At 35.2% G+C, this 27997-nt stretch overlaps 1 protein-coding gene across 1 annotated transcript in view; it reads left to right on the plus strand.

The window, feature by feature from the left end:
- CTNNA3 (catenin alpha 3) overlaps window positions 1-27997 on the plus strand; it is a 314978-nt gene that overhangs the window by 261876 nt on the left and 25105 nt on the right. Inside the window, exons 10-12 of the mRNA XM_026042683.1 lie at window positions 348-440; window positions 7866-8022; window positions 21335-21535. Of these exons, the coding sequence (XP_025898468.1) occupies window positions 348-440; window positions 7866-8022; window positions 21335-21535 (451 nt within the window). The remainder of the gene's footprint in view (window positions 1-347; window positions 441-7865; window positions 8023-21334; window positions 21536-27997) is intronic.

A 27997-nucleotide genomic window follows, 5' to 3' on the forward strand; every position in this document is an offset into this window, starting at 1 on the left:
TTCCAACCTTGGGCATTCTATGATTCTGTGATTCTAATCTAGCTGAAGCCTTAGCATCTGAATTTGAAATTTCCTAATGGTATCCAAACAGAAGAGAAAGCCRCGCTACTGCTATTATGTGCTGAACCCCTAAGATGGGGACAGATCATGAGATTTCTTCTTGTCATCCGTTGTCTCATTTCCATCATGCTTCTTTTCTTAATTTCTTGCTCAAATGTGTTCTTGGCCAAGATATGAATATATATGTTCTTTCTCTAACAAAAAATAAGTTTTCTCGCAAATATATTCTTGGTGTATTTTAGAGTCTGGAGATGAGTACATACTTACATTTTTTTCATTTATTTAAGGTTGCTAATCTTGCTTGTTCATTGTCAACAAATGAAGATGGAATGAAAATTGTCCAAATGGCAGCTAATCACATAGAAGTTTTGTGCCCACAGGTATGACTTTTTTTCGATTAATTTCCATCACAGTGCACTAGGTGTATGTTTTTGTTACACAACACAGATGTTTATTCATATTCATTCATCCTTCAAGCTAAAACTTGCACACAATTCACACTAAAATTTAGTTAAACTGAGACCAAAGAATAACTCATCAGCAAAAAAAAAATCAGTTAATATATTTGTTTACTTACTAACGTACTTAGTTTAGTATTACACTACACTATTGTATTACTGCAATATTACTGAAGTATTACTGCATCTTGAGTTAGTGTGCATATATATTCCCGTGTGAATTTCTCYTACTAACAGCAGTCTAAAAGCTTGAGATTTTTGCCTTAAACAATTGAGTGCACAGCTGCACATACATTTTTGGTAAGGGATTAGTTTCGAAATGGTATTCACTTTTGTATTTGTCATGTTTAAAATTACATATACATATACATATATATATATATAAATTCTGCAATTGTGATTTATTTAAAGCAAAACACATCGGTTTGTGTAAATCTGAGTTCATCAACCTTGAGGCTGTATAAATTCAAAACCATTAATTCTTAAAAGAACAGTATGGGTTACATGGTGGTCTGAATATACTGCTTCACACGTGTTTGAATGATAAATGCAATTGAAATAGAAAGTGAAGAGCAAATATTAATATGTTCATTTAAAAGGTTGAGGAGTCCATTTTTTGCCTGTTGAGTAAATGGCAAGACTCATACATGTCAAGAAAATGTGATAGCCTGAAAATATCTACAGACCCACAGTGTTTTCTCTTGAATCATTCAGCTTGTGTCTATTTCTATAATGTTTTTACAGTTCAGTATTTTCCATCTCACTCTTTGCTTTAATTTATTGCTGTTTTAATTTTTGTAAGAAGGTTTTTATGAACAATTTCTTCCAAGTTCTTTGTTTCTCTGAGGGTACAAATACACATTTTAAATACATTATTATGCATCCAGATGTAATTTTCTTTTTATTGAAAACGTACACTTCAAGTATTGTGAATGTGCTACTAGAAATTCCAAAATACTGTTTTTACTTCAACATTGATTTTTTTTCACAGCCTTTTAAGTTTATAAGTTTTAATTTTTTAAATTTAATTTCCAAATGAAAGTTTGATTTTAAATTAATTTTTTAACTTCATGGGTAAAATTGGGATGAATTTGTTGATGATTATTGATTGTCTCAATGGTGAACGTGGTGTGCATGCATTCTGATTATGTAATTATTAGTTAGGTATTCATCATGCAAGGTTTGCTGCTTTCCAAGATAAGCACCATGTCTTCTGAAAGCAATTGGTGTTTTACTTAAGTAAGAAATAACAGAAGGCTCCTGTTTTTTTTACAGTAAAAACGATTTTGTTATATCATTAAAAAATTTTCCATGGGGGAAATAAATAATCATCTCTTAAGATCCCTGTAGAGCATATCAGTTAGAGTTTGGAAGGGGGAAATCTGCATGCAGAACTCCCCAGTGGTCTCTAGATCTTCATGGTAAAAGCTACTTCTTATTCTCAGAARTACACTTGAAGGATAACTTGTTTGAAGTGGTCATGTTCACATTGAAATCTGGATAGGTTGAGTTAAAAAGACTCCCAAACTAGGAAAACCCTTGTAATCTTGGAGTTTTGCAGTTTTGAGCAGTGAAATTTTCCATATAGCAGTGGGGAAAAAGGCAGATATAGAATTTGCACACCCTGGAGGGAAGCCCTTACATGATTAGATTATATGCAAACACTAATGTTACACTGACAGTACAGTTCTTAAAAAAATAAATGAACAAACAAACAACAAAAGGGTTGAAATGTTTTGAGATAGCAGAAGAAATTGTGATATAAAAAACATATTGCTTACTCTTTCTGYATTTGCATGAACGTTTCATGAGCAACTAACTTATAAAGTATAGGTATTCTATCTATAATAATAGAATCAATAAAAAGTAGCTAAGATGTTTCACAAAATGAAAAATAATTTCTAGCCAAATTATTACAAACTTTTGGGAGGGAAGGTTTCTTTACTATTTTGCATAAATATTAACAGAATATTTGCAAAAGCAAGTTAATGCATTTCTGGCTTTGAGCAATAAAGCTGGAAATCTGCAGAATTATTTCTTAATCTAAAATTTGAGATTTTTACCTATATGTTTCACTTTTGTGGTACATTTTAAGAAATCTGTCTCCTCTTGTTCCTGTGGAATAGGTGAGGATTGCAGGTAAGTCTTAAACCTTTCAGAGTTGAGAAAGATTAAAAACATCCTAGGAGACTAGCACATGAGAGTGCAGATTTATCTTTGCCTGGATTCTTTATTTACATATACCTCCAGTTTGACCTAATATACTTTCAGGTGGCCCACCAACCATGTCTTCCACACTAAACCAAAAAAGCAGGAGTTAGGGGAAAAAAACTCACAAAATTAATTGTGTTCCATCTTGTTGTGTGACCAGGGTTCTGTGGAAGAACTGGGTCATTTGTTCACTTACCATAACCCTACATTTTTTTTTGAAGGACCTATTTGGAAGCAGGTGAGAGTGAGTGTACAGTAACAGTAAAATATGACCTACATGGATATTGTAAGACCTTTTGGCTCTTAAGGGCATCTTCATGCTTGTTTTTCAAAAGAACATCATACTGTGCAGACTAGGCTGTCCTATATACTACACATCATGCTGTGGCCATTATATGAGGTAGCTGAGGAACAAGACTCGTGGCACGATCTGCCCTTTGAGTGTCTTGGTGAAATTGAGGTTAGCTGCCCTTAGTCCCAGCACTCTATCTAAGGCTGTATTTCTTCTGAGAATCAAAGCGTTAAGTTTGTATTCTCTCCTACAGCTATAACTGCAGTAAACACCAGGATTTGCCTTGATGACTAATTGTACCACCCCCCACCCCCCCTCCCGAAAAAAAGGAAGATTGTAAAGAATTAACTGAGATTTCTTAAATTTTTGTTTTATTTGTTTAGGAGGTGTAGTTTCTTGTCAAAGTTTCTYGTCAAAGACTTTGTTCCTAACTATTTACGTTAGTTTATTGAATTTATAAAATTCAATAAAGGGATATTTAAATGCATAAAAGGAGCATTTAAAAACATTATATTTACTATTCAGCAGATTGTCTGTAATTCATTTGGTACCTACACCTTCTCCTCCCTGCATTGTACCTTATGGTTCCTCATGTGCTTTAGCAAAATATTTACACAAGAAGCTCAGGTGGCTTACTCTAGGAACTGAAGAGTTTGCTTAAATTTGTTTGAATTCTGTTCTTACAACATGTTTAGTTTGGCTGTCTGGAAGTATCTGTATCAGTCACCCTAAAGAGTCTAAATTGCATTTGTAAATCTACAGTTATATTAAAAAAAAAAAAGGGGGGGGGGAATGAGAAATGGAGAATTGTTACACTTTGATTCTATCAGCTTGATAAATAGAGGAAATTTGGATAAATGGTTCATTACAGCAAACTTAGTTTTGAGCTATTGCATACTTCCTTTGAATCTTTCGTACTAGGTCTGACAACTATTAAGACTATTGAGGAATGTTACTAAAATTATTAAAAAGTACTCCTGTTGAAAGACCTTATTAACAAAAAATAACTGTATTTTAGATTCCATATTTATGAAACTAAATTCATTCTTGAGGCGGAGACCTTGCTGCTGTTTTGCTCCAACTGCTGTTAGCAAGGGCGCACAAACTGATTTCATTGGGCTCTATCAGTTTACTCCTCTCCATCCAGATTTCATACACAGACATCATGRGGTAATACAGATCAAATGATAAAGTAATTTTTTAAAGTCACTCTGTGTGGTTGGTGTGGTGTGTAGCATTTTTGCTTGTTGTACTGTGGTGGCTAGAGCTGGGGATCATCATAAAGTATTAGATCTGATCTGCTTTTATGCAGATAGACTTCTTCGGGTGTTTGCTTTAATTTTTCCAATTAGAGTTTTAAGATTAAAAACGAAACAGCACCATCTTAAACTTCTTGAATTCCCCTGAAAATCTCATGATGGCTGCTTGGCTATTCTGTGATAGTATTCAGAGAGAGAATAATTAACTACAAAATGCCTTGAGGCTTTTGGTCTTTCATATTGCAGCATCTGTTGTGTTAGAAAAGAATCTCCAACAAGTTTCCAATTTGTAATATTAAAATACCAACTAGGCAGGCTGAGTGGCCTCATCCTCTGTAGCAGTACACAAGATTTCTGTTTTTTTCTCTGCTTGTCCCACCTGCAGTTAGCACAGGCATTAGGAAGTCATGAGAATGATTGAGTTTCTTAAAGTTCCTGGAAGGCATTCGTGGTGAATTCATACTGCACAAATATGCTGTTAATGTTCTATAAACAATTTATTTATTTTGCTGTGTGTCCTTAAAATCTGAAAGCATTCTTCTCAGAAGAGGTTTTTTTTTCTCTTTCCAACTTCATCTCTTTTTCTGAATTTATGAGTTTTTCACAGATGACAAGTTTTTTGGTGACAGAYCCATACCAGAATTGCTAGAGAAGGAAAGAAAGGCAATAAAACATTATTATTAGAGACTTGTCATAAGAAAATGAATGAGTTTCTTCTCGTCCTCTCAGGAGAAGAGGATGGATCTACTGTAGGCAAGCTTGTAGTAGGACATGACAACAAAATAATACCACCTTTATAAAACTTATGTTTTCATGGTGCTTAGAAGAGAGAGGAGGATTGAAAATGAATGAAAAGGAATAAATCCCAGCAAATATAAATACTTAGAGCATTAATAACTAAATACAATTTCCTTGTATTTTAATTACAAAGTGCATTAGAACATAACATGTTCCTTGTGTTGAAGCAGGAGGTTAAGATGGCACTAAGATACAATTCCATCTGTGACACAGCTTTGTTTCACAGATTCAGCATACTGCTAATGTCAGCTACTCCCCCAGCTTTTGGGTCTTGTTCATGTCATATGGAGGATTGGATGCTTAATGGGGATCCCCAGGGCTAGTTCTGCACCTTGAAGGGGAACAGACACAAGCATTATGGCTGGCACTGTGACAGGCAAGGTGCAAACAGTAACTACCAAACACTAGAGGTGAAGCAAACATTCAGGATCCACATCAGACTTTTCTCCACAAATTCGTGTTCTTTTCTGCCGTCTGAGTAGAACTTTTATTGCTGGCCGTTATACCAGGAGCACACCTAACAGATGTATTATGGAGCCAGGTAAGAGAAAGAAAGCACTTAAAAAAAAMCCCAGGGACACTAAAACCTGTGTTTGCAGTTTTGTGATCTCTTCATGACTTTTATAAATTAGGTACAGTGGGTGAAATCCTTTAGATGCAAAGCTGCTTTTTATTTCATGGCACGTGCAGCCTGTACAGCCAGCGCTGAAAGATGCTGTTAGAGAGAACTGTCTTAAGTGGTGGTGCAGGAGTAGACTTGGTGAGTTGGGATATTTGCGGTACCTCTCTCAGGGAAATGTCTGATYTAGAGGGTGCAGAGAGCAATCTTTCAACAGATTATGGCTGCATCACAACCACTGTCAGCTTCTATATTTGTAATTTGGGCCTTTAAATGATTTCCACAGAAGAAGCAGTAAATGCAATGCAGCAGATGACTACCCTGCTTGTGTTTTCATGGTTTCTCCCATGCTAAAATGTCATTAAGGAAGTTTTGCTAAAATGTCATTAAGGAAGCAAAGAGAAGTAGCGTGTTCTGCAAGTGATGTGTCTGTTATATTTGTATAATGATCAAACACAAAACATATCTGGCAATTTGACAATCTGCTCTACTCATTTCCAAATCAAATGCCATCAGGAAATGCATCAGTGAACACAACATGGGAAGCAACCGTAGAAGTAGGAAGTACCAAACTATTTTTTCTGATTCCTGTAACTATTAGATAATTCTGCTTTACTATTGAGACTGGCACACAGAAGCATGTCTCACTGATTTAGAAGGAGCAGCTTGACTTACATTCTTAAAACTCTTATTGCTTATTTTAAACAGAATAATTTTAAATAAAGCTTTTTGTTTTCTTTTAACACTTGCTAGATGCTTTGAGACAGATTACAGTAYGTGTGTTTCATTTGCACATCATTTAGGGATAATATTTGTGTGTTTCCAGTAATACCACTTCTAATCTCCTTTYGACTGTTTTTGCAAAAAAAGCAAAACAAATTGTAAACTAGTAATTGCAGTCGCACTAACCTAGAATTCAGTCACACCAACTTGGTTTCTGGGAAGTATTCTGCATCTTCCCAACATTCATTGACCAATATGTAAATTGTGGCATATGTAAGTATTTAGTATCACTCCACAAAATTACCCATTTCTCCATTTCTTTTTTATCATCTTTTTTCTTGAATGCTTCTTTAATGGCTAAGACTCTTCTMTGTTGTAGGCAGCAGCTTGTCTCTTTCTCAGTCCTATTTTGAGTTATATCCTGCTGGGTTTCAGGATGAGGAAAATGGACCCGAGGGCTAAAGACATGGAAAAAATAATACCATGTGCAATAGAAAAACTAGCCATTTGATGGTTGGTAAGTGTACAGTTTAGAGTGAGGGATGAGGTGGGGTCATTAATCATAAGCCCTCTTGGTTAATGGTACCCCTATGATATTAAATAGATGTCTGTCTTTGTGACACAACTAGTCTGGGAAGTCTAGCTTAACTTCTAGCCAGTGTCTTCCTTCCAAGTGATGAAACATGTGACAGAACTGTGAAGTCATTGATCTTCCCAGAACATCTTAATTGTTAGATTCTTCATGACTAGAAATATTTCACGTAAAAAGAATTCCTAAATGAAGTAGAAGCACTGTTTTGTGAACAGTGGTTTACTGARGGCATAAATAAATTTTGCCATATTGGCTTCACTGTGCAAATAGTTAAGTATGTCATGCTAGCATTTTTTCCTGGAGGAAATACTAAGTTCTTCAGGAAGTGAGTGATGGGTTTATGCTCTTACATATTTATGCTTCTGAGCAAACAGTGATTCTCTCCAAAATAGTTGAGTATTGCTCTGCTTCTTTTATAGAAGTGTGGCTTTGGAAATGTACTTATGCTATGAGATAGTATAGTATCAACTCTTATTAGCTAATGGTAGTCACGTACAATGTATTATTGAAACAGAATAACTTACTTTAGTCTTCCCTTGTTCTTGAGCATAGAGAATATTTTTGAAACACCATCATGTAGGTGCATYGAATTCCTACTGCTGTTCTGATTTTTGTTAAGCCAACATCAGTATGTCTTTTCAGTGGTTTTAATATTTTCGTTCTTCTTGTCAAGCACATTTTTTCTTAGTTTCCTTTTATCAATTGCTAAGAATTAAATTATTATTTTATAATACAAATCATAATATCATAATATCATAATATGAGTACTTATGAGTATTATTTGTAAAAATCATCATTCTTTCAGAGAATGTAAGCATTATATATTGTTTTTTTTGCTTGTTTTTGGGTGCAGGTTGTTAATGCTGCTTTAGCTCTTGCTGCCAGACCAAAAAGCCAAGTTGTAAGAAACAACATGGAGATGTATAGGAGTACATGGGAGAATCATATCCGTGTTCTTACTGAAGCTGTGGATGATATAACGAGCATTGATGATTTTCTTGCTGTTTCAGGTATGATAATTTTAAGATCTTACTATTCTTTTGGATACTTTGAAAACTTATCGGGAGAGTTATGTTTTCAGTAGCAAGCCAATGCAAGATAAGTTCACGTAAAACTTTTTGAAGCTGTTATGTCTTTTTAAAAGAATACCACGACAGCACAAGTAGCTGTTTCTATTCAGCACAACTTTGAAAGTGTGTCAAAGTGGTTTTAACAAACTGTTTTAAGTGCCTGAAGCAGAATCTCATTTGCTTTGAATTCTCTCATCTAGTGTTTCAGATTCATTTAGCTCTAACTTTCAAATTTCTCTCTGCAGTTGTGAGAAGCCTTTCCTTTTAGGAAAGGAATTGCATATCCATGTGTATACCCTTAAAATACATTTTCACAATATTTTTTGATCCCTTTTTTCACACCCCTCCTCTCACCCTCCCCAAATTACCTTCCTCAATATAGTAGTGCAACATAGTGTTCATTCAGCAGAACTAAAGGCATAGAAGAATGTAACATCATGCTGTCAAGAAGAGAAATTTTCTAAGAGCACTTATTGCTTTTTAATTTGGCGGAGGCGAAAAAAGACTAATGTGAGTTTTGTTAGGCACTTCAGCATTTCCTTGAGCTGTACAGGCAGTATTTAAGCACCCAGATTGATTCTGGACTTGCATATAGAAGATTCAATTTCTGCAGAAATTTGTGATAAATACAGAAATAATGATCAAATCACGTGGGCTAATTTCTCATGTAAAAAGAGAGTGATTTAAAAACACCTCCTCAACTGACCAGATCCATAGTAGTGTTTCAGAATTTTTGGAGTTAGAAATATTTGTCAAGTAAAGGATACGTACAAATTCTTTTCATTGGGGGGACTTTTAATGTTAGTAGTTGTTACTGAAGCAGTGAGATTCCTGAAGATTGAAAGAGAAGATATAAAATAGCTATTTATTACTTGCACCTTAAAACCAAAATGCTATGTTTTCAGTTTCTCTTGCATCAATGTAACATTGGACAGAAGGAAAACATCTTAAATAATTCTTACCTATTTTTATGTTTTGTGATGGTTAGTATGCTTTTTGCTTGCCCATCCTTTTCTAGTGAACTTAATCCCACTTGTTAGGGTTGGTTACTTGGCTTACATAGCCATGTCGAACACAAAAATATAGGCAGTTCTCAGTAGTTTGAAGGCATTAGTGAAATAAGATTTATGGACATTTTCCCTACGTTGTTCTTGGTTCATTAAATATGAAGATGGACTGTCATAAGGGATTTAGCTTTATGTTCATTGCTCTACTTGTTTATTTTCAAAACCAGCATATTCATTATGGTAACTGGAAACTGTTGGACTGGAGTCTCCATAACTGAGTAATGTTTTTATTTGTGATTGGCACATGGATATTACTGTGCAAAAGCTATAAGCAGAAATGAGTGCTCCAGCCCTTTCCGAGTAAAAGGCTCGGTGTAGTCAGGAGAGAGCAATTTAAGTGTTCTTTGATGKATAACTTCACCAGTGCATGACTTTAATTGATTTTATAGCACTCTTTTGTTGGTACTGGCTAGTAGAAATATCTGTAAAAAGTTAAGTATAGAAAATGGATAAAATACTATCTGAGATGAGACTTGAGTGTGCAGAAAATCCCGTTAAAATATATTTTGCTAGAATGTTCCTTTAAGTGAATTTGACAGTATTGCCAATGTATGTCAAGAAATATAGAAGTCTTTTGTATTACTTTTAAATATGATTTAAAATAAATGAACACAGAATTACACTTCATAAATAGCTACATTCTAATAAGTAAGTTTGGATTGGTCTTCTACTGAGACCATAGATGCTAAGGCAAAATGAAAGATTATATTCTTGCAGCATTCATATTTGTCATATTTGTCACATTTTTACCATTATCATGATCTAGATTCAGCTGCTCTTCAGCACAACATGGAAGTATTTGCTTGATGTTAGGGTTCTAAATCTCATTGCTTTTTCTGGCATTTAGACTAAGGCTTAAATTATAAGTATGTGCCAAAAAAGGAATGAATTTGAGCATGCTCTGAGAGGCCCAGAGCTTAGTTCTTTCCCTGAGCTCTGGCATGTTCTAAGGTTATAATCACTGCTGGTTTTAGCTAACTATTTAAGTCGGAAATACTCATGCTTTTTCTTTGACTACTTGCTAATCCCTTTATTAAATTTCATGAAATTTCTTCACGGAGTGTTTCAACAAAGCAGCATAGAGTTTCTGTCCTATCTACTATGAAACAAAAGTATACTCCTTTRGGTCACATATACTGGTTAGCCAGCTGTTAATTGAAACTTTGCATTTAATCAAATTTAGACACAATGTCAGATTTTAATTTTTCATGTCTCTTTCAAGCGCCAACACATTTTTTTCTTAACTGGAAAAAAAGAAATAAGAAAAAGTCATCGTGGGAGAAATGCATGTATTAAAGGTATTATGTTTATGGTGTGAAATACAGTTAGATTTTCTTTTTCTCTGGAAGTAACATGGAGAGCTTTTGCTCAAAAGCTTACCTGCCTACTGTTGGATATAGATCTAGTTTTGCCTCCAAGCATGAAAGTTCTCCCTGCTTCAGTTGTTCRCTTGGTATACCTGTCAACTGGGTTAGCTCTGAACCTAGGACAATTTACTGTGAAATAGAGCATTGTTTTTTCCGAGCTGATTTCCTGCATGTTTCTTGGTACAGAAAAGTACAACAGATTTCTTTTATGCAAGTTATTCTTTTAGGGAACTCTTATTCTTCCTTATAGAGTCCAAGAGGTTGCAGATGTTTCCTGCAGGACTTCATACTGAAATTCCTGCAAATAGTACTAGAGCTGTTTAAAAATAATAAAAAAAAAGAAATCTCCTAAGTTTTAAAGTTCCTCCTTTGAATTAATTGAACTAAATATTTTTATCTAGAGACCCGTGACTTATTTAAAATGCATATTTCAATATTTCTCAAAATTAACTTCACTTGAAGAATGGAAGTTAGAAATTCCTTCAATAATTCAGGTAAAAAATGTATGCCACTGGCCAAATAATCTTTCCAGAGTACACTCTTGTATTTTCAGTGCATTTTATATTACTTCACTTAACATAGTTGAATGATTGACATTTTCTTATGGTGAGGGAAAGCAGATGCTCTAAATAGCAATGATATATAGGCTTACATATTATGAGGTTCAGAAATAAACAGTCATGTGCTTGTTCTAAACCATGTGTACAACATTTTTTCTAGGCTTTGGCAAGATTCCTTGGCACACAATAAATTGATGAATGTTTAACTTAGTGTCATGCTTGTGGAGGCTAAGTGAAAGATTTCTATGAAAATGTCATCTATTTTCTTTGGGCAGGTTTTTGTTGTCTTATATAGAGAGAGTTAGTTATTAAGACACACTAAGGAAAGGTTCAAGCCACAGTCAGTTTTTGCTTCAGTATGTTAGCACTGCCACTGTGTTCTGGGAAAGGAAAATGTTCGTATGCTGCTCTGTCTAAATAGACAAGTTAAATGTGSACTAGAAGGTAGCATCCAACTCTTTCGGAATTTATTTGGTAGGTCGGAAAGATAGTGTAGCTTGAGTGCCTGAGAACCCTGCGAGTTCTGGAAGACTTGATCCGATTTACCAGCTCTGTAAAAAGTTTTTCCTCCGCTTTAGAGCTAAAGGTAGGCAGCATGCATGCACTGTCTTGTGAGGACAAGCAGTGGGCTTTGGACTGGCCCTGCCGTCCTGCGCGTGGCCAGAGGACCTCAGCGGGGTGCGTTCCTTGATCCAACACCCAGGGAGCGCAGATGCTGGCTCAGGATGGAACTCCTGGATAGTCTACTCCAGCCGTCAAAGGCCTCAAGCAAAGCTGTCCCCACTCAGCAGCAAATATGCTGTATCATATCTTGCAAGAGGAGAAGATGCCTATCCGCTTAAATAGGTAGAGCTTGGAAGACAATCTGGGTAACCTGGTTTCCCCCCAGCCCCTTACATCCGAGGTTCAAACATAATTCCTTAGCTGGGTGGAGGCAACCACAAGATGCCACCATCACCCTGGGACAGCTGTCCTTGGTTTCCCTGTTAGGGGTATCTGTCGGGCACCATGAAGAGGTGGCACAGAAACATAAAAGCACCCCCTCAGCTGTAGAGCCAGTCATGCCATCACTGGCATTTAATTTGTTCAGGCATAAATGGACCAACACGTGAGCTTATAAAGAAGCATGCTTTGTTAAAGCCACTCACATGCGTGAATATGCAGCATTTTTGGACCTTCAGTCTAGTAGCTGCTGCTGGTTTCCTTTTCAGTGTTATTTTTTTCATTGTATTCCATCTCAAAGTTGCTTCTTTTTCCTGACTGCTTGAAAGCTCATTTATATCTGTCAAGCCTGTCTTTCACAGAAGTATGCCTTCTAACATGTATACCGGCACATCTAGCTTGGAGAAACTATATGAAACTTTTAAGTGCTGGTTTTAAAATGCATGTGAAGGCAGTGCACGGGTTGCCTCTGTTGTCACTGTGGTCTTTTTTATTTCCAGTATCCCATAGACTGCAGTGTCCTAGTTTTCTGACTTCCTGCAGAAACTGAGCCTTTCTCCTTGACTTTGAGAATATTCTTTGTGTTCCAAAATGGCCCAGATGTGGTTCAAAGAATTAATATATTATGGATGCCCAAAACAGAGATGTATTATGAAGTACGTTTACTCTGTCATAAACCTTTGCTGGTTAGATAGCTTCCTCTCTCTGCACTCACAGCATAATCACACTCTTGTTTATCAGTGTTTTTCTTTACTACATATTTTTTGCATTACTATGAGTCTATGTTAAGATTTTCTGATTTCGAATGCTGATCTTCTCCTCTTCCAACCTGCTAGTATCCTTCTACTGTTAGCAGATCTAGGAAAGCTGTGTGTTAACACCAATAATGTACACAGTCTGTGATCACTTAAAGAGAAAGAAAAAAAACCTTTTTTTTTCTGTGTTTTTAGCTGTTTTACTCCATTACGGCATTATTTTTTATCAGAAGCAATGGTTGACATACCTTTGTTCTAGTTTAATCCCTATGATTTTTAAAAATAGCATAATGATGTTAGGCTACGTATAATTAGCTTCTAGCTCACCTCAAAATCTTTTTTCCTTTACTTAAACTGTGTTTGTTAACAGGGCTCTCATGCTCGTACAATCAATTTCTTCTTTTATGTGCTTAGTCTTGTTGCTGTAGCATGTTTTCTCTGGTATGTGTAATCTTTCAGCTGTGGACCCTAGAGTGTCTTACTAATTATAGCTGGGCTATAATGGTCCTTCTGTTGCTCTGTTTGGCCAAAACTAGGATTCTGTTACTTAAACACAAATTTCATTGCTTACGTAGCAGCGTCTGATCCTTCTTATTGAATATTACATGACTTATCTAGATCCTTMTAGTTTCTTATTCACTCGTAGACAATTCTGACAGAATCCTTATGTATGTGTGTGTATGTATATTAAAAAAAAAAAAAGACAGAGACCCTGTAGAATATCATGATGATCTTTTTAAAACCATAGACTTGCAGTTTTTGTGTTTTGCACTTTTGTACAAATAGTTATTTATTCTGTACTGGCTGATCTTTTACTCCTTAAGGATGGAGAAATTTCTCTGAAAATTGTAAAGAAAAAAAAATCCATCTCTGGTTCTACTGAAACTTCTCAGGATTTTATTTCCAGTTTGTCAGTATGTAGGTTGATGCTTTTAATTTTTGAACAGCATATTGTTGCAAAATTGAGTACATTTAAATTTAAGTAGCATCTGTTTAAACCATCCTGACATAATTATTTTAAGTTTGTTCCTGACAAAAACAGTTATTTGTGTAGGTTTACCAAATTCTCACTTACGAATAACAAATCTGTGGTCTTTGGACTCTTTCCACCTGTAATATTTGTCTGTGGGCAACTACAGTTAAATTGTTAAGGCTTGTAAGTTTATATATATATTTAAGTACATATAGAAGAACTATATATATAAGTGGAAATATGTTTATAGAAGAGCTTTTTTCTTGAGAGTGTAATGACTCAGAGCTTTTGGACTTAATGCCCATTTCACATGTAAGCAGTAGAAAATGTGGTTGCTTCCTGTGGCTTCCCTTTTGTATGTGATGTGGACCATAATGTGTTGGTTTTTCTTTTTCTGAGGAAGCGAGAGCCCTTGTTCTAATCCTTGCTGATCTCTTGTCCAAAGTCAAATCACAATACTGTTTTATTTTGTATCCTGGGAATCAAAATTAGTTTAGCTTTTCTTAAGTTGTTTAGTTTTTTAAAATGGGATATTTGGCTGTGGGAAGATGGCTATTTTTACTGTTTACAAAAGAAAACATAATTCCCCTTTATTAAGGGGAATATAATACCATCCATTTTCTCCGTATGGATATTGTAAAGCTGTCCTGAAACAGGACTGTGTGATTAAAAGTTCTAAGACGCTTTGTGGTGCTCTTCATTTGGAAAACTGAGATTACCCTTCTTTTAATGTTGTAGCATTGTTTCTTCTATTATGTTTAAAAAAAAGACCTTTGATTAATAACAGTAGAAGACAATGTATCCTAATGTCAAGCCTCAGTCAGTAAGTATTTGTAACATGAAATTTCAGAACTTGACCCGGCTCATGTTTGAAATTACTCTGGCTTACTTATCTCTCTTGATAGTTAGTTTTCCTTCCACAGTTGAAAGTTCTGTTTCCTCTTATTCCTGTTTTACCTCTATTTTACCTCTGCCTCCTATTTATTATTGCATCGTATACACTTCTAATTATGAATTTGCTGTTAACATAACAATGGAGATAGTGTCTTGGTTTTTACCTTCCTATTTGGAGACTTATCATTATATTTCCTATTTTCATTTTGGCTATTTGGGATCTGCAGAAGGAAAATACCATACAATTATTTTTGAAAGAGAGGAGATATGAAAAAAAAAAAATCTAAATACAGATTTATGTATTATAAAGAAACAATGTCCAAATAGGAAGGAAAATTTTACGTTGGATCTTACTGCCTTTTGTCTGCAGTTTGTTTGGCTCAACTGTAGTGGTGCTTCAGTGGTGCTGAAGACTGATCCCATTCTAATTGTGCTCATTTGGGGTGTAAGAAAATTGCTTTGATTTCTTCCCCCTGCCCCATGGCTCTTGAGCGGAAAGATTCACACGTGTTTCTCCAAAGTTCTCACCAGCTTCTCCTGATGCACCCTTTGCTAATTTTCTTTTTAATGATATCATCTTAAAGTTGTGTCAAAGCCTGCTGGACATACCCTTCGCTGTTGTTTCTGTTTGTTAGTAATTTAGTAAGGTGTTTTGTGAAAAAGTTTTCCTGTTGCTAGCGTCAGTATGTTTATCTATTTGATTTCTAAGATGAGAGTAGTGACCAGAACACGGTGTAGCATTTAAGATAGATATGCATTGTAGATTATCATCTTTGTTGTTTTCTTCACTATGAGGGGTTCCCTGGGAAGTCCTATCATTGTTTACCTTTAAATTACCATTTAACTAATCTCTTTAGGCAATTATTTTCATTAACTAGAAAATTCTCTGCTTAATAATAATGACTAATTTATAGCTCAATAGTATGTATAGACATAGGTTTGTTTTCACTATGTGTGTTGAGTTTATTGACATTACACGTGGTCTCTTTTATTGACTAGTCATTTAGAATTGTGATAGCCATTTACAGTTTTTGGTGGTAACTTTAACGTTGGCTATCTTTGATGAGGAAAAACATGGTAAATATGTGGCATGCAGTAGCTAGGCAATGCAGTTCTATAGTTGAATTGGCCATTTGGAGTAATTAAAGCTTTCGTTCATAAATGAAAATTTATACTGAATTATGTTCGTTTTTTATTGAATTTCATTATGTTGATGCTGAGACTGAGGTAGAACTTTTTCTCAGCACAGCCCATACAAACTACTAAAATACTCTTCTAAAGTTTGAGGGCTGTTGAATTTGGAATTTGTTTCATCCTTGATTATAGTAAAAGTCTGTTTTGGCACCCTTTAGAGGATAATGTAAGGTGCATAAATTTGATACAACTTGGGATTAATTTTTTTGTGCTTATTTCCGAACAGCTTGGTTGCTAATGGCCTTCCATCTGCAGCTGTGGCGGTAGTGTTTTCGTGTTCCTGTGCAGTTTTGTAGGAATTGATTTGCTTGCATCTTGTAATGAGATGTGCTAGAAAAATGCACGAGAGTTCTAAAAGTTGTTCTCTTCATAAGCACAACCAAGCAATTGTGTAAAATTATTTTTTGATCAATATCACTGAGAGCTTAAAATGCCAATGCCACTCTGTTGGGGAATGCCAGACTTTGTCTGTCAAGGTATGACACACAAACTGTTACGAGGTTTCAGTGCAGGTTGTATTGCAGTTAGGTAACTTGTGGTATGTGATTTTATTAATGTAATTTAACTGATCCTTTAAATTCAGTTTCGGAAATACAATCCCTGCACAAGTGTTTAAAAGAAAATGCTGTCCCTGATTCTTACTTATTTAATTATGCAAGAATATCCTTCCATGCAAGATCTGCCATAATGTCTAGTCTTACACCTCCTTCAATATTAAAAGGAGAATACATCTTTTAATAATGAATTAATAATAATCTTGTAATAATAAAAGGAGAATTTTTTTTGAACTTCACATATTAAATACTTGAATTTTCTATTAGCAACTGGAGACATGTGGAGACAACTAAAAGCTTGTCTGTTTCTGGGCTTTGTGGGTTTTGTAAAATCCCCAATACTAACCTCTTATTGCATTATCTCAATCACCTTTATCAATTTTTTCTGTTTCACAATTTAGTATTATATTTACCACTATCCCGTTGTATACTTAGGATACTGTGTAGCCATAGGTAAACAAACAGCTAATACAGCTGTATGTGTTTCTACTGCTTCTTAAAAAATAAACAGAAGAAAGGTATGCAACAGCAGGTTAYAGGGAAGCCGATCCTAGAGGGAGCCATGTTTAATCGAAATATAAAATGAAAAGCCAGCTTTTTTTCCTCAAGTTTGTTATTTTATGAGATATAACTACTTTCACCAGTAAATGGCACAGTCTGAAGATGAATTGATAGTATTTCTGCTAAGAAAACTCCCTAATTTATCATATCCAAGAATTCATTGTTTTTGTGGGCTTTTGAGTTTTCTATCTTGAATTAACTCTTGTCAATTAAATGCTTTCCATCTGTTAACCAAGCCACAGACAGGACAAATGTTGCTGTGTCAAACAGAACTATTATATGTTCATCAGATGTTCAGTACAGCACGTAAAAAGCTATTGCAAGAGAATATTAGCATAAAGCCAGTCTTTTCACCTGAACAGTTATCTAGAAATGACATTTTGACAATGTTTTATGGACATAATTAAAATGACTAGCACTTAATATCACCTGTTTTGTTACTCACATTGTAAAATAGATAATGCAAAAAGGTCTCCAATTATATAGCACTAATTTAGTCGAAGGAAATAGATTATAAAACTTTGTTTCTTTATTCCCTTCCCAATGAAAATCAAATACCTTTGAAGGTGATCAATTATCCCAATATTCCATTGGATGCAAAGACAGATGCTGCCCATACACTAGTAAATGCACATTTCTTTTACAACGCTTAGTCCAAACTAGAAAGCTTGCACCACTTCTTTCCTGAGGACCTTACCTTGGAATCATTAACCGAGGTGTTATTTATGTATCCGTTTTAAGATATGTGCTGTGAACTATTGTAATCTGGCTGGTTAATGCATTGTTCAAAAGACTCTTATTAACTAATGAGTAACATTTAAGCTGAATCTACAACTACCTTTACATAAACTCAGATACAAAGCAATTACTTAATTTAGGATTTACAACCCTTTTGAATTTTTAAAAGAGATTTTTATGATGTTAGATATTTTAGCTAGGTTTGGCTTTTGAATGCAGAATTTGGAAAGCAACAATAAATTTTCCATTTCCCAGTCATAGAAGGGCAGAGTACAGATGTATATATAGTTTGTTTAGGGCCAAGTCATTTTTCACCTAAGGCAATAAAACTGCAGACTTCAGCTCTCCTCTTTTGGCAGAGCAAATGATTTGGAAAATTGAATCTCTACTTTTCTAAAAGTGAGAATGTAACTTGTTTTTTTTATAACCTCTATTTGCTTCATTGAATCCATCAGCTCAGTACCATCAGCTCAGTAAGTAGCTTTGCCTTCAAAAGGGACAAGAGGGGTAGAGTAGACCAAACAAAGGACTGTGGAGTGCTTAGGGGATGACACAGCCCTGTCACATGTTCAAGGAGGATCCTCTCTTCTTCATGCGATTCCTCTCCCACACACTTTTCCTAATACATTACTGAAAAACTAACAGAAACTAACAAATGAGAAGGAAAAAAGCTAAGTGAAAATGCACAGTTGTTTTCTGCACCTTATCTATTAGTGAAGAAGCTCCTCTAGTTCTTGTGTGAAGAGTATGGAGGAGAGAAATAAAAGGAGTAAGTTTTATGGTAACATTCTGAGGAAAATAATAAATCCATTGGACATGCATCCCAGTGAAAATGGGGTTTATTTCGTGAGCTGGATGCCACTCATTTCAGAAAATACAACATGGGTCTCTAAGGCACATATTTCTCCACTTTCCAGTGGAGACATGAAAAAAGTGTAACAGGGAAGCATACTAATTATTGACTTATCATTATTCTAAGATATCATAGCCAACTGAAGGAAAGAAACTGTTGTGTGAAACCTGGTGGTAGCAAAAAGAATTTTATGACAAAATCTGTGAAGGGGTTTATTCTACAAGGAGTGCATGTTGCTGTAATTTGTAGGCAGAAGTCATCAGTAGTGACTTGCATAGGTAGTGATTGATTCTGCAGAATTTAAAGCGTCTTCCATTGTGCTACTTTACGTCTTCAGCTCTTTGTCTGCATTCATCTTCATTCCCCACCATTATGCTTGTACCGTATGGTAGCTTTTCTCATGTAGCCACTGTCTCTACAGTAGAAAGAGCCACCGTGTTTTTGTTCTGCTGTCATACACTTAAGAGAACAAGGTGGCTTAGTCTTCTCAGAGAGCCCTATTTCTGTTACAGAAGACAGTCATTAAATTGCCCCTTACCTCTTTTTCAGGGCTAATCAAATCAGGTTCTCTAAGCCTCTCTTCCAATACCCTGCATGTGCTAACCTTGTAACTACCTTAGTGGCCCTTTGATGGGCTCTTTTAAGTTTGTCGGTACAGTTGCTCTGCTGGAGGGCCTGAAACTGCACAGCATTCCACATCCAGCCTCCCAGGTGCCAGAAATATGTGTTTTGTTTAGCAGAGTATGGGACAAATGTTAACAAGGGGCTATGTACTGGGTCTTGCAGCTTATCCTCAGTGATCTTACTCATTCAACCTTAGTGCCAGGAGTCATCTGAAAGGAAGTGTAAGGTTAGTTTTCTTTGATCCATTTTATTATGTATATGGTAAAAGGTAGGAATCTATTTTTTAGTCAGAGTTAACCGTTAGTGAATATGCTTTTATGCTTTAGGACTTGCAGAAAGTATTCTTATTTTCAATTTTGTCTTCAAGAGACCAGACAACAGTTTTTTTTTTTTTTTTGATTCTTTATATGCTCTTTCATAAATCTCTAATCATTTTTTTTTTTCTGTTTTTCTGGAAAGACTTCATTTGTTCCACAACTTTGTTGAACTAAGTGCCCAACTTTAATAAAAGTGCTTCGGTTGAGGCCTTATCAGTGCCAAGTGTAATGGAAAGGCATCTCCTGTCTTTTTCTTCAGACAATATGAAAAGAAAGAGCTATTGATTTTTGTCCCAGAGGCAGTTTGAGTCATGGCTTTGCCAAAGACAGCTTTATTATCCAAAAGTTAGTTCAGCTGAAATACACTTTTTGGCCAATTCTACTAGCATCGAGATCCCAAAAGAAAATAAGAATGCACGGAGCCCTACTCGTGATAATTGYGCTGGTGGCTGTGGCAATCTGATGACTTCTCTAAACATCTATCAATCCACTGTGAAAATTAACTCTTACACTAGACATTGTGACTCATGGCAAAGAGAAGATGCATCATCCTGATCTTCCTTTTCTGCACTGGAATTTTTGGATTGAAGTGAGAAATTGATCTAATGCATTTTTATAGTAGCAGGAAGCACCTATAAGAAAGATATGGGTGAAAAAAACTCAGCTGGACTTTTTTCCCACCATCTAATGTATAAAGGCCTGCTTGTATCTAAGGGAAAAGCAAGTGAAATAATGTGTTATTGTTTGTGAAGTTTCTTATCTGGAAAGAGCTTCAGAACACAGAGATACTGTTCTCATTAGCTCAGTGTGTTCAGAAAGGCTGTCACTGAATAGTAGCAGTGTGGGGAACAAGGTGTCTTAGGCTTATTGAATGTGTGCGTATCATTGTACTCTGGCGAAGTCTGGGAGTCTGCAGTGGGGCCAGTACAGGCGTTGTGTCAAGTTCTCCACTAAATAAAAATATTTTGCATGTATATACTTTTTGCATGCATGTGCTTTTGGGCAGACAGTGATTCTAACAAGTGTATATTGTAATTATTAAGATAAAAATGAAGAATAATATTACATAATAAAGAGAAGATAGGAAGAAATAATATAAGATRGAAGAATATAGGGAGAAATAATATAGCTGTAGGAACAAAGCCAGGGGTGCAGAATCATGTTTTATTGATACAGTAATACTTCATGTATATTTCTGTGATACACCTTTGAACGTACTTATTAAGGAGCAGCAGTAATATCTAAAATAGTAATCCATATAATAATACCATAAATACATTACTGTTAAGTTATATGAAATCTAAAGTGTAGAAAAATAATATCTGGTTTGCAGTCATATAGCATATTACAGTAATAAGGTAATTCCAGTACCAGCACAAATACTACTACTTCTATTCATATAATCATTTTGCTCAAATATGAGAATCTGGTCAAGCAAATGTAGAATTAGTTTAGTTTATTTGTTGGGACATTTGTTTCTCTTTTTGTGATATAAAAATCTTTATGGAACCTTTTATCGCAATGACTTGATAAGGTTTCACTAGTAAGTAACAACTTTTATCCATATAAAATTTCCTTCATTGGTCAAGTATTCACTACATAGGTAAGATTTTGTGCGATTTTATATTTTCTAATGCTTTGTATCTCACTGGATTATTGCTGCTCTTTCTCAAATGTCTTGCAGTACCTTTAATTCTAGAAATCAGTAGGTAGCTTTACATTTTCAAGGACAATGCAGTGTAGTTGTCGTGTTGCAAGATCTGTGTTCAAACTTACAAAGGAAAAGGAAGCGTTTAAAATGTGTCCCATTGTGTAAAGGTGCCATCTAAAAATAAACTTTGTTCTCTTTGCAGAAAGCCACATTCTTGAGGATGTAAACAAGTGCATCATTGCATTGAGAGAACAAAATGCTGATGATTTAGATCGTGCAGCAGGTGCGATCCGAGGGCGCGCTTCAAGAGTAGCTCACATTGTTTCTGGTGAAATGGACAATTATGAGCCAGGAACTTACACTGAGGGAGTCATGAAGAATGTTCAATATCTCACAAAGACCGGTAAGTCGCACTGGTAAACTGTATTTTCAGTTTCTTCATTGGTATATAATCTTTTACATGCCGTATTTAAAATGAACTTATCCTGTGATTTTCTCATCTCATGCACTCATACACTAGTTTTCCTCTAATGATTTAATATATGCGCTTATCTGTCACTCWGTAAACTGCCTGGATTAGGATGATAACATGCATCCAACATTTCTTTATGTATGTAAGCATTTTTAAATTGGGAAAAGCCTTTGATAGAGTTTTTAAATGCAGCTAACAATGTTTGTAAGGCTTGTGATTAATGAGGCAGCAGCTTTAAGCTACACTACTGGTCTCACCACACTTAGTTTAAGCTGATGAAGGGTAGATGTGCTGGCATCTCAAGTCTAGTTTAAAAGTGGGTGCAATATGAGTGAAACCAAAACGTGTTTTGTAGAAAGGAGGAATCGTTCTTGGAGACAAAAAAAGTTGAAAATTTAAATAAAATGAAAAGCAAATTTCATTTGTCTTTGCTTACAGTTTTGAGTAATGGTTAAATAGTCTTAAGTTAACCTCTGACCTTTTAATAATGTGTACTAATCAAATTTATCTGTGGAGTTCCAAGATTCCATGTTTTCAGTTACAAGCCTTTTATGTCTATGCACCTTTAGAATAAGATTCAGATGTCTAAATCCCAGTTCTGGCTGTCCAGGCAAATTTCTAATATGTTAAGTTTGACTGACATTTAACTTATTTTTACCTCAAGAGAAGACCAGAGTTTTGTTTGATCTCTTTAATCAGTTCAAAGAAGTCCAAGGCTGAACTGCCTTCATGTGAAACAAGAATGACTTGACAGGCATGAAGTGGAAGAAGGGACGTATATTGAGAAACATAAGAAAAAAACTTGACTGTTCTTTTAACTTCTTTCTGACATTTTGTTGAGAAAATTTGAAAACTTTTAGCATGACATTCTTTTTTCACAACTTCTGAAAGGAACAGACTATTACAAATAGTAAAGCAAACAACAGTGGGAGATCACAGTCTTGATTTTGTGTTTCTTGAAATTGTGAATGTTTAAACACATGGGAGATTAACAGTGGTTCCTACTCTGCTGCGTTGTAATGACAGAAATAGGAAATACATTTACGTACCTATGGAAGACAGGAAGAAAAACTGCTTTTTGTTGGAATATTTGGTTATGTCAAGGCACATCAAACATGGTGTTGTCTGCTCATTTTTCTTTACAGTAGCTTAAATGTCAGAATCAAGTGTCCTTAAATTATTCAATAAGAGTAGAAAAATAGAAACATCTACATTTCAGCGTTATCCTTATTTTTATAGTATACATCAAATCATAAGAATGCTTTCATTTTTGTAACAATTTTAACTAAAAAGGGAAACTTTTTTTGTTTTCTTATAATTTGTTGTTGAATCAGATTATTTGTTTCCCCTCAAAAAAATCTGTTTAGTGAAGCGTTGCTTGTATATAAGTGAAAGAAATGTCTTGTTCATGCTTTCTGACCTTGTTTACTGGAATGAACGATCTTTTCCATTTTTGAAGTCATTTTTATAGTTGAACCTGTGATTCAGGAAATGCCTAAATATATCTGTTGAAAATCATTCCTTTGTAGCAAAATGAGAATGCGCAATTCAAGCAGTCAGTTGGTGCTTGGTCTGGTGAATAGGGTGTTGTCCAGAATTGGGACCTATCATTAAGTCCAGGAGTGAATCCAGCACAGGGCTACGAGGATGATCAGGGACCTAGAACATCTGCCCTATGAGGAACTTAAGAATTAACACTTCTTGACAGTGAGGGTGACAGAGCCCTGGAACAGGCTACCCAGGGAGGTTGTGGAGTTTCCTTCTTTGAAGATCTTTAAAACCCGCTTGAGTTTTAAAAATGCAGCCCTGTGCCATGTGCTCTAGGTGACCCTGCGTGAGCAGGGGGATTGGACTAGATGACCTCTGAGGTCCCTTCCAACCTTAAGCATTCTATGATTCTATGATTAACATTTGGTTAGCAGAATATACAAGTCTGTTTATATGAAGTGAAAATCTTAAGATACTGCTCTAAAAGAAATTGTTTAATACTTGGTTTTAAATCACAGGAGGTGCAAACTATGAGATGAATAAAGAGAATATTGAGAAAACGAGTGGATATCAACAAAATTTTGTATTTACTCTGTATGCTAATATTACCCTTCATTCAAGTGGTTACTGTCTTTAGTCCTTTCCACTGTAGTTCTTCATGCTTCTGAACTTCCTTATCCCTATGAATTTAGCTGTTCTCCTGCAATTGGGAACCCATTTGAATCCTCTGAAAGCAAACTGTCCGTGATAATCATACGGACTCTCATTCTGGGTGATTGGATTATTGGGGACAATAAAATGCTTGAGATACCTGCCACTTACCACAACTCTGCTTATATTGCTGCAAGAGCATTCCTCTTAAGTTTTTTGCTAGAAGATCATTCCAGCAGAAAAATGTTAATTTCTCTCATTAATATGGAACTATAAAGTGTTGAACAGTTCTTGGATATAACATTGAAAAGCATTCCTAGGAAGTTGAAGGACATCTTACTATTACTGTGCAGCTCTCACAGTGCTAATCAAAATGAAACAAACAATTTAAATTTAAAAACTATGCCAAAAAGCATAGAGAGAACTGAAAAGGCAGGCAGAGAGGATATGATGAATTACTGTGCTTAGAAAAAAAAAATCCATCCTGGTGTGATCTGAGATGAGTTAAAGTCAAAGCAAAAGCCCTTGTTACATATGTACGTGCTAGATATTAGATTCTCAAAATTTTGGAGGTATTTTGGAAGAGAATATAGTGAAAATATCAGTTCAGGGTTTTCTTTTTAATATTTTATATGAAGGTACTGCAAAATAATTGGAAATTCCATTTTTGTTCTCAAAATAGCTTGAGTTTTCTTCTTAATAGTTAAGATAACTATTATATGAAAGGAGTCGATGAGCAAGGACCATGATTTAATGATAGGAGGATACTAGTTAATTGTATCTGAGATAATGGGTTTTATACAAGACCAGGGTATTTCGTACCGTGAAATGTGGCATTATTAATAGAAATRATAGCGCATATTAGATATGTTTTAAGAATACACTTAGACTCAATGAATGTATTGTAAGGGTTATGAAAAAGCATTCTAATGCAGTCCAGCAATTGAATCACACTGTTTTTTATGAGGCACTTCTAGTTTAGAGAATATTTTGGATAAAAACTTTTTTTATCCCCTGTAAAAGATAATATAAAATGTAATATAACAAAATAAAGAACTTGGTATAAATGTGGGATTGTATTTTAAACCATTTTAAATTTTAATTTGAACCATATGTTTTTCCTATAGACTGTTTTATATATCATGTGTTTTTAATTTCACAACCATTCTTTGATTTGTTGCTTTCATTACTACTTGATTTTAGCAGCTTCATGTATGAGTGATGACCTCCACTATACTGTATTTTGTGAAAGTTTTTATTTTCTAATGTGCAATTAAATGTGACAAAGGTAAGTCATTTAAATATTCTTAGAACTAGAGAAGCAAAAAAAAAATTCTCTATTTTTGGATGGTGAGTGTAGCAGGCACGTTTTAAATAATTTCTTCTAATTGTTATTAATGCAAGAATTGAAATGGAACTAAGTTTCTGTGGTTCTTTTGTTCATGGATCATTGAGTGTGTTTGTGTGCGAAATCTGCGTGAGTCCAGTGATCGTGAATGTGAAGGCTGTGTCCTTTCTGCATACTTGTGTTATACTGAAATAGATGTTTTACACAACAGTGCAAATTTAATTGTGCAGTAACACACAMAAAAAAAAATACTGCTCAGGAAATTTAATGTCCACTGAATAGGTCAAAAGAATTCTTCTTTCTTCTTTAAATGTCAGCCTGCTTATTAAGGGAGGTAATAGGAATACTTTAATGCAAGCACGGAGAACCTTTTTCCCCCCCCCTTTGTGTTTGTGTTAAGACTAGTCAGAGATGGGTTGTTCTATGCAATCTTCACCTATAGGATTGTCAACTTAAAGCACCTTTCTTCGTATCCGTGACTTGAAGTTATATCTGAAAAGGGATTATTCCCATTACTAATACACAATTAAGATTCGTTCTGACATCTGTCGGTTCCCAAGAGCTCTTGCATAGAATAATTTTGAGCTCATTTGATTTAATTTATTTTTTATGAGCTTCTTTCTCTTTAGTTTTCTATCTTCCTAAAGGTAAAATGTGGGAGATCCTGACCTGCTTGTAGAGGCAAGGCAAGTATGCTTGGAAAGGTAGGACATAAAACGTAGCTTTGAATGTAGCTTCTATAAATCTGGGTTCTGCTGCTTGTGTAGACAAGCAAACAAAAGTTCATCAGCATTCTCTAAATAATCAGCAATCAACTTCCAGCATCATTATGAAAAAGCTCATAAAAGGCACTTAGGAAAACCCTAGCTATGCCATATTACCGTCTGCCATAGCTTCATGAGCTTCTGATTGCTGTGAACTGTTAGAGCAGCCTTTAATGCTCTTCTAGTTCACTTCTGTCAAAGACTTTTTATGTTGCAATTCGCTGTGTGGATCCAATGTGATGATGAAACACAGAAATCTCTCACCCATATGCTCTTCGTCTACAGAAGGCTTGTAGTCATCTTATTTGGGACAATTTGGTCTCGTCACACTGTTCCTTACTCTTGATTAGAGGTTCTTACATCTCTTTAGGGAGCCACATTTTCCTTTAAATGTTATTCTAGAGGAACTTTGGAACTTTGTTATCAAGTTGCCTCAGAACCCCTAACAGTGTGCAGTGTGGGATTCTGATTTTTTTTTTTTGTTTGTTTGTTTTTGTTTCTCTGTAATCCTGAAGCTTTTTATAAAAATAGTGGTAAATACACTATATATTTTTATAAAAGAAAGGAAGAGCCGTGCACCTAGGTAAAGGAAAAGATATCAGGCGTTTTGCAGAACTTCTTGTGGCTTTGACTGTAACAGAGGAGTTTTTAAATTTTTGGAAACTTTCTATGTTCTTTGCAGCCTTTTTTCAAAGGATATGAAGAGATCAAGGTTGAGTTCAGGTGTGTGTTATATGACAGTACTGTTTAAAATTGTTACTGCACCTACCACTGTTTTAATAATTTAGGATCTGTGATTATTGTTTAACCAAACAAGTTAGTTTTACCTTCTGAAATTATAAGACATTTGAGTTTCTTTAAAGATGTACAGGTTTCAGAATGCACTAGCTGTGCTCTCTGTCTGAACTATGCCATTTCATTGCAGATGAAAAATATACCTCAACACTTCTTTCAGTACAACTGAAAAATCTGTTCTCACTGACCTTTCTGGAAGGCAAAGATAGTTCAAGTGGTAATCTGAAGATGGGAAAAGGATCTAAAATATCCTATTTTTCAAACTAAATGGCATCTGCTTGTGTCAGAATTGTACATTGAGAACCTATTTTACAGACACAAGTGAGCCTTCCCACTAAATTAACTGTAGTTTGTTGTGTCTGAGTACTGACATGTGACAAAACTGTTAAATAAAACAGGTAGCTTTTGTGTGTCTGCTGGTTTATAGAAAAGGGGCTCATGTTTGAGACCAACACATTCCTTGCCTCAACTTAGGTTTTGTTTCAGGAAGTCTATTTCATATGCATTGAATATTACATAAATAGATTTGTCTCTTTCCAGTTATCCTGTGATTTCAGTCTTCAAGTAATGGGAAAGTGTTTTTGAAAAATTGTCTTTTCAGCTGAATTTTATCTGTACTTCTTTGAGTACCTTATGTGATGTGTATTTTCTAACTGTGTTCTTTCTGTTACGTGTGCTGGAAAGGGTTGCAGGGAGAGAAAATAAATTCACTCCAATAGTGGACAGTGTTCTCTTGCTTTTAACTACTGAGAAGGATTAAGGGAGCTATGGTGCTACCAGATCATAAGGCAAAATGACCCCATGGAGTATCAGAACAAAAACTTGCAGGAGATTCTGAATCACTCAGATTAATAACAAACTGAGTCAAAATGGGAATTTCTACGTGATTGGGAAAAACAAGGCAGAACTGCCTGGATAAGTCCAAGTACTTCGTAAACTGAGGAAAAATACCCATTTTTGAGTAATTCTGACATAGTTCAGGATGAAAGCACATTCTGAAACAGGAGGACACTTTCTTGGGTAGCAATTCCAGCCTAGAAGCAGGAGAGCTGGTCCTGATTCTGTGGGCAAGATTACTGTTGAAGTCAGTGGAAAGTTTTAATAACTACTCTCAGTCCTTCTTGGGGAAAGCAGTTTCTTCTTTCTTGTACTTTATCACCATGCACATTTTAAATGCACACCAAGTACCATGTGACAAAAATTACAAATGAGTTTCCACATATTTGTAACCATGTTATTACAGTAATGCTCTTTTGTCTCATTAATTGGGTTTTAATCAGTGTAACTGAGAATTTGCCAGAAATAAAAATGATATGTTGTATTTTATGCTAACTGTATTTTGTTTGT

Source organism: Nothoprocta perdicaria, unplaced genomic scaffold (assembly GCF_003342845.1).
Source record: "Nothoprocta perdicaria isolate Ctin4 unplaced genomic scaffold, notPer1 scaffold_310, whole genome shotgun sequence".
Taxonomy (NCBI): Eukaryota; Metazoa; Chordata; class Aves; order Tinamiformes; family Tinamidae; genus Nothoprocta; species Nothoprocta perdicaria.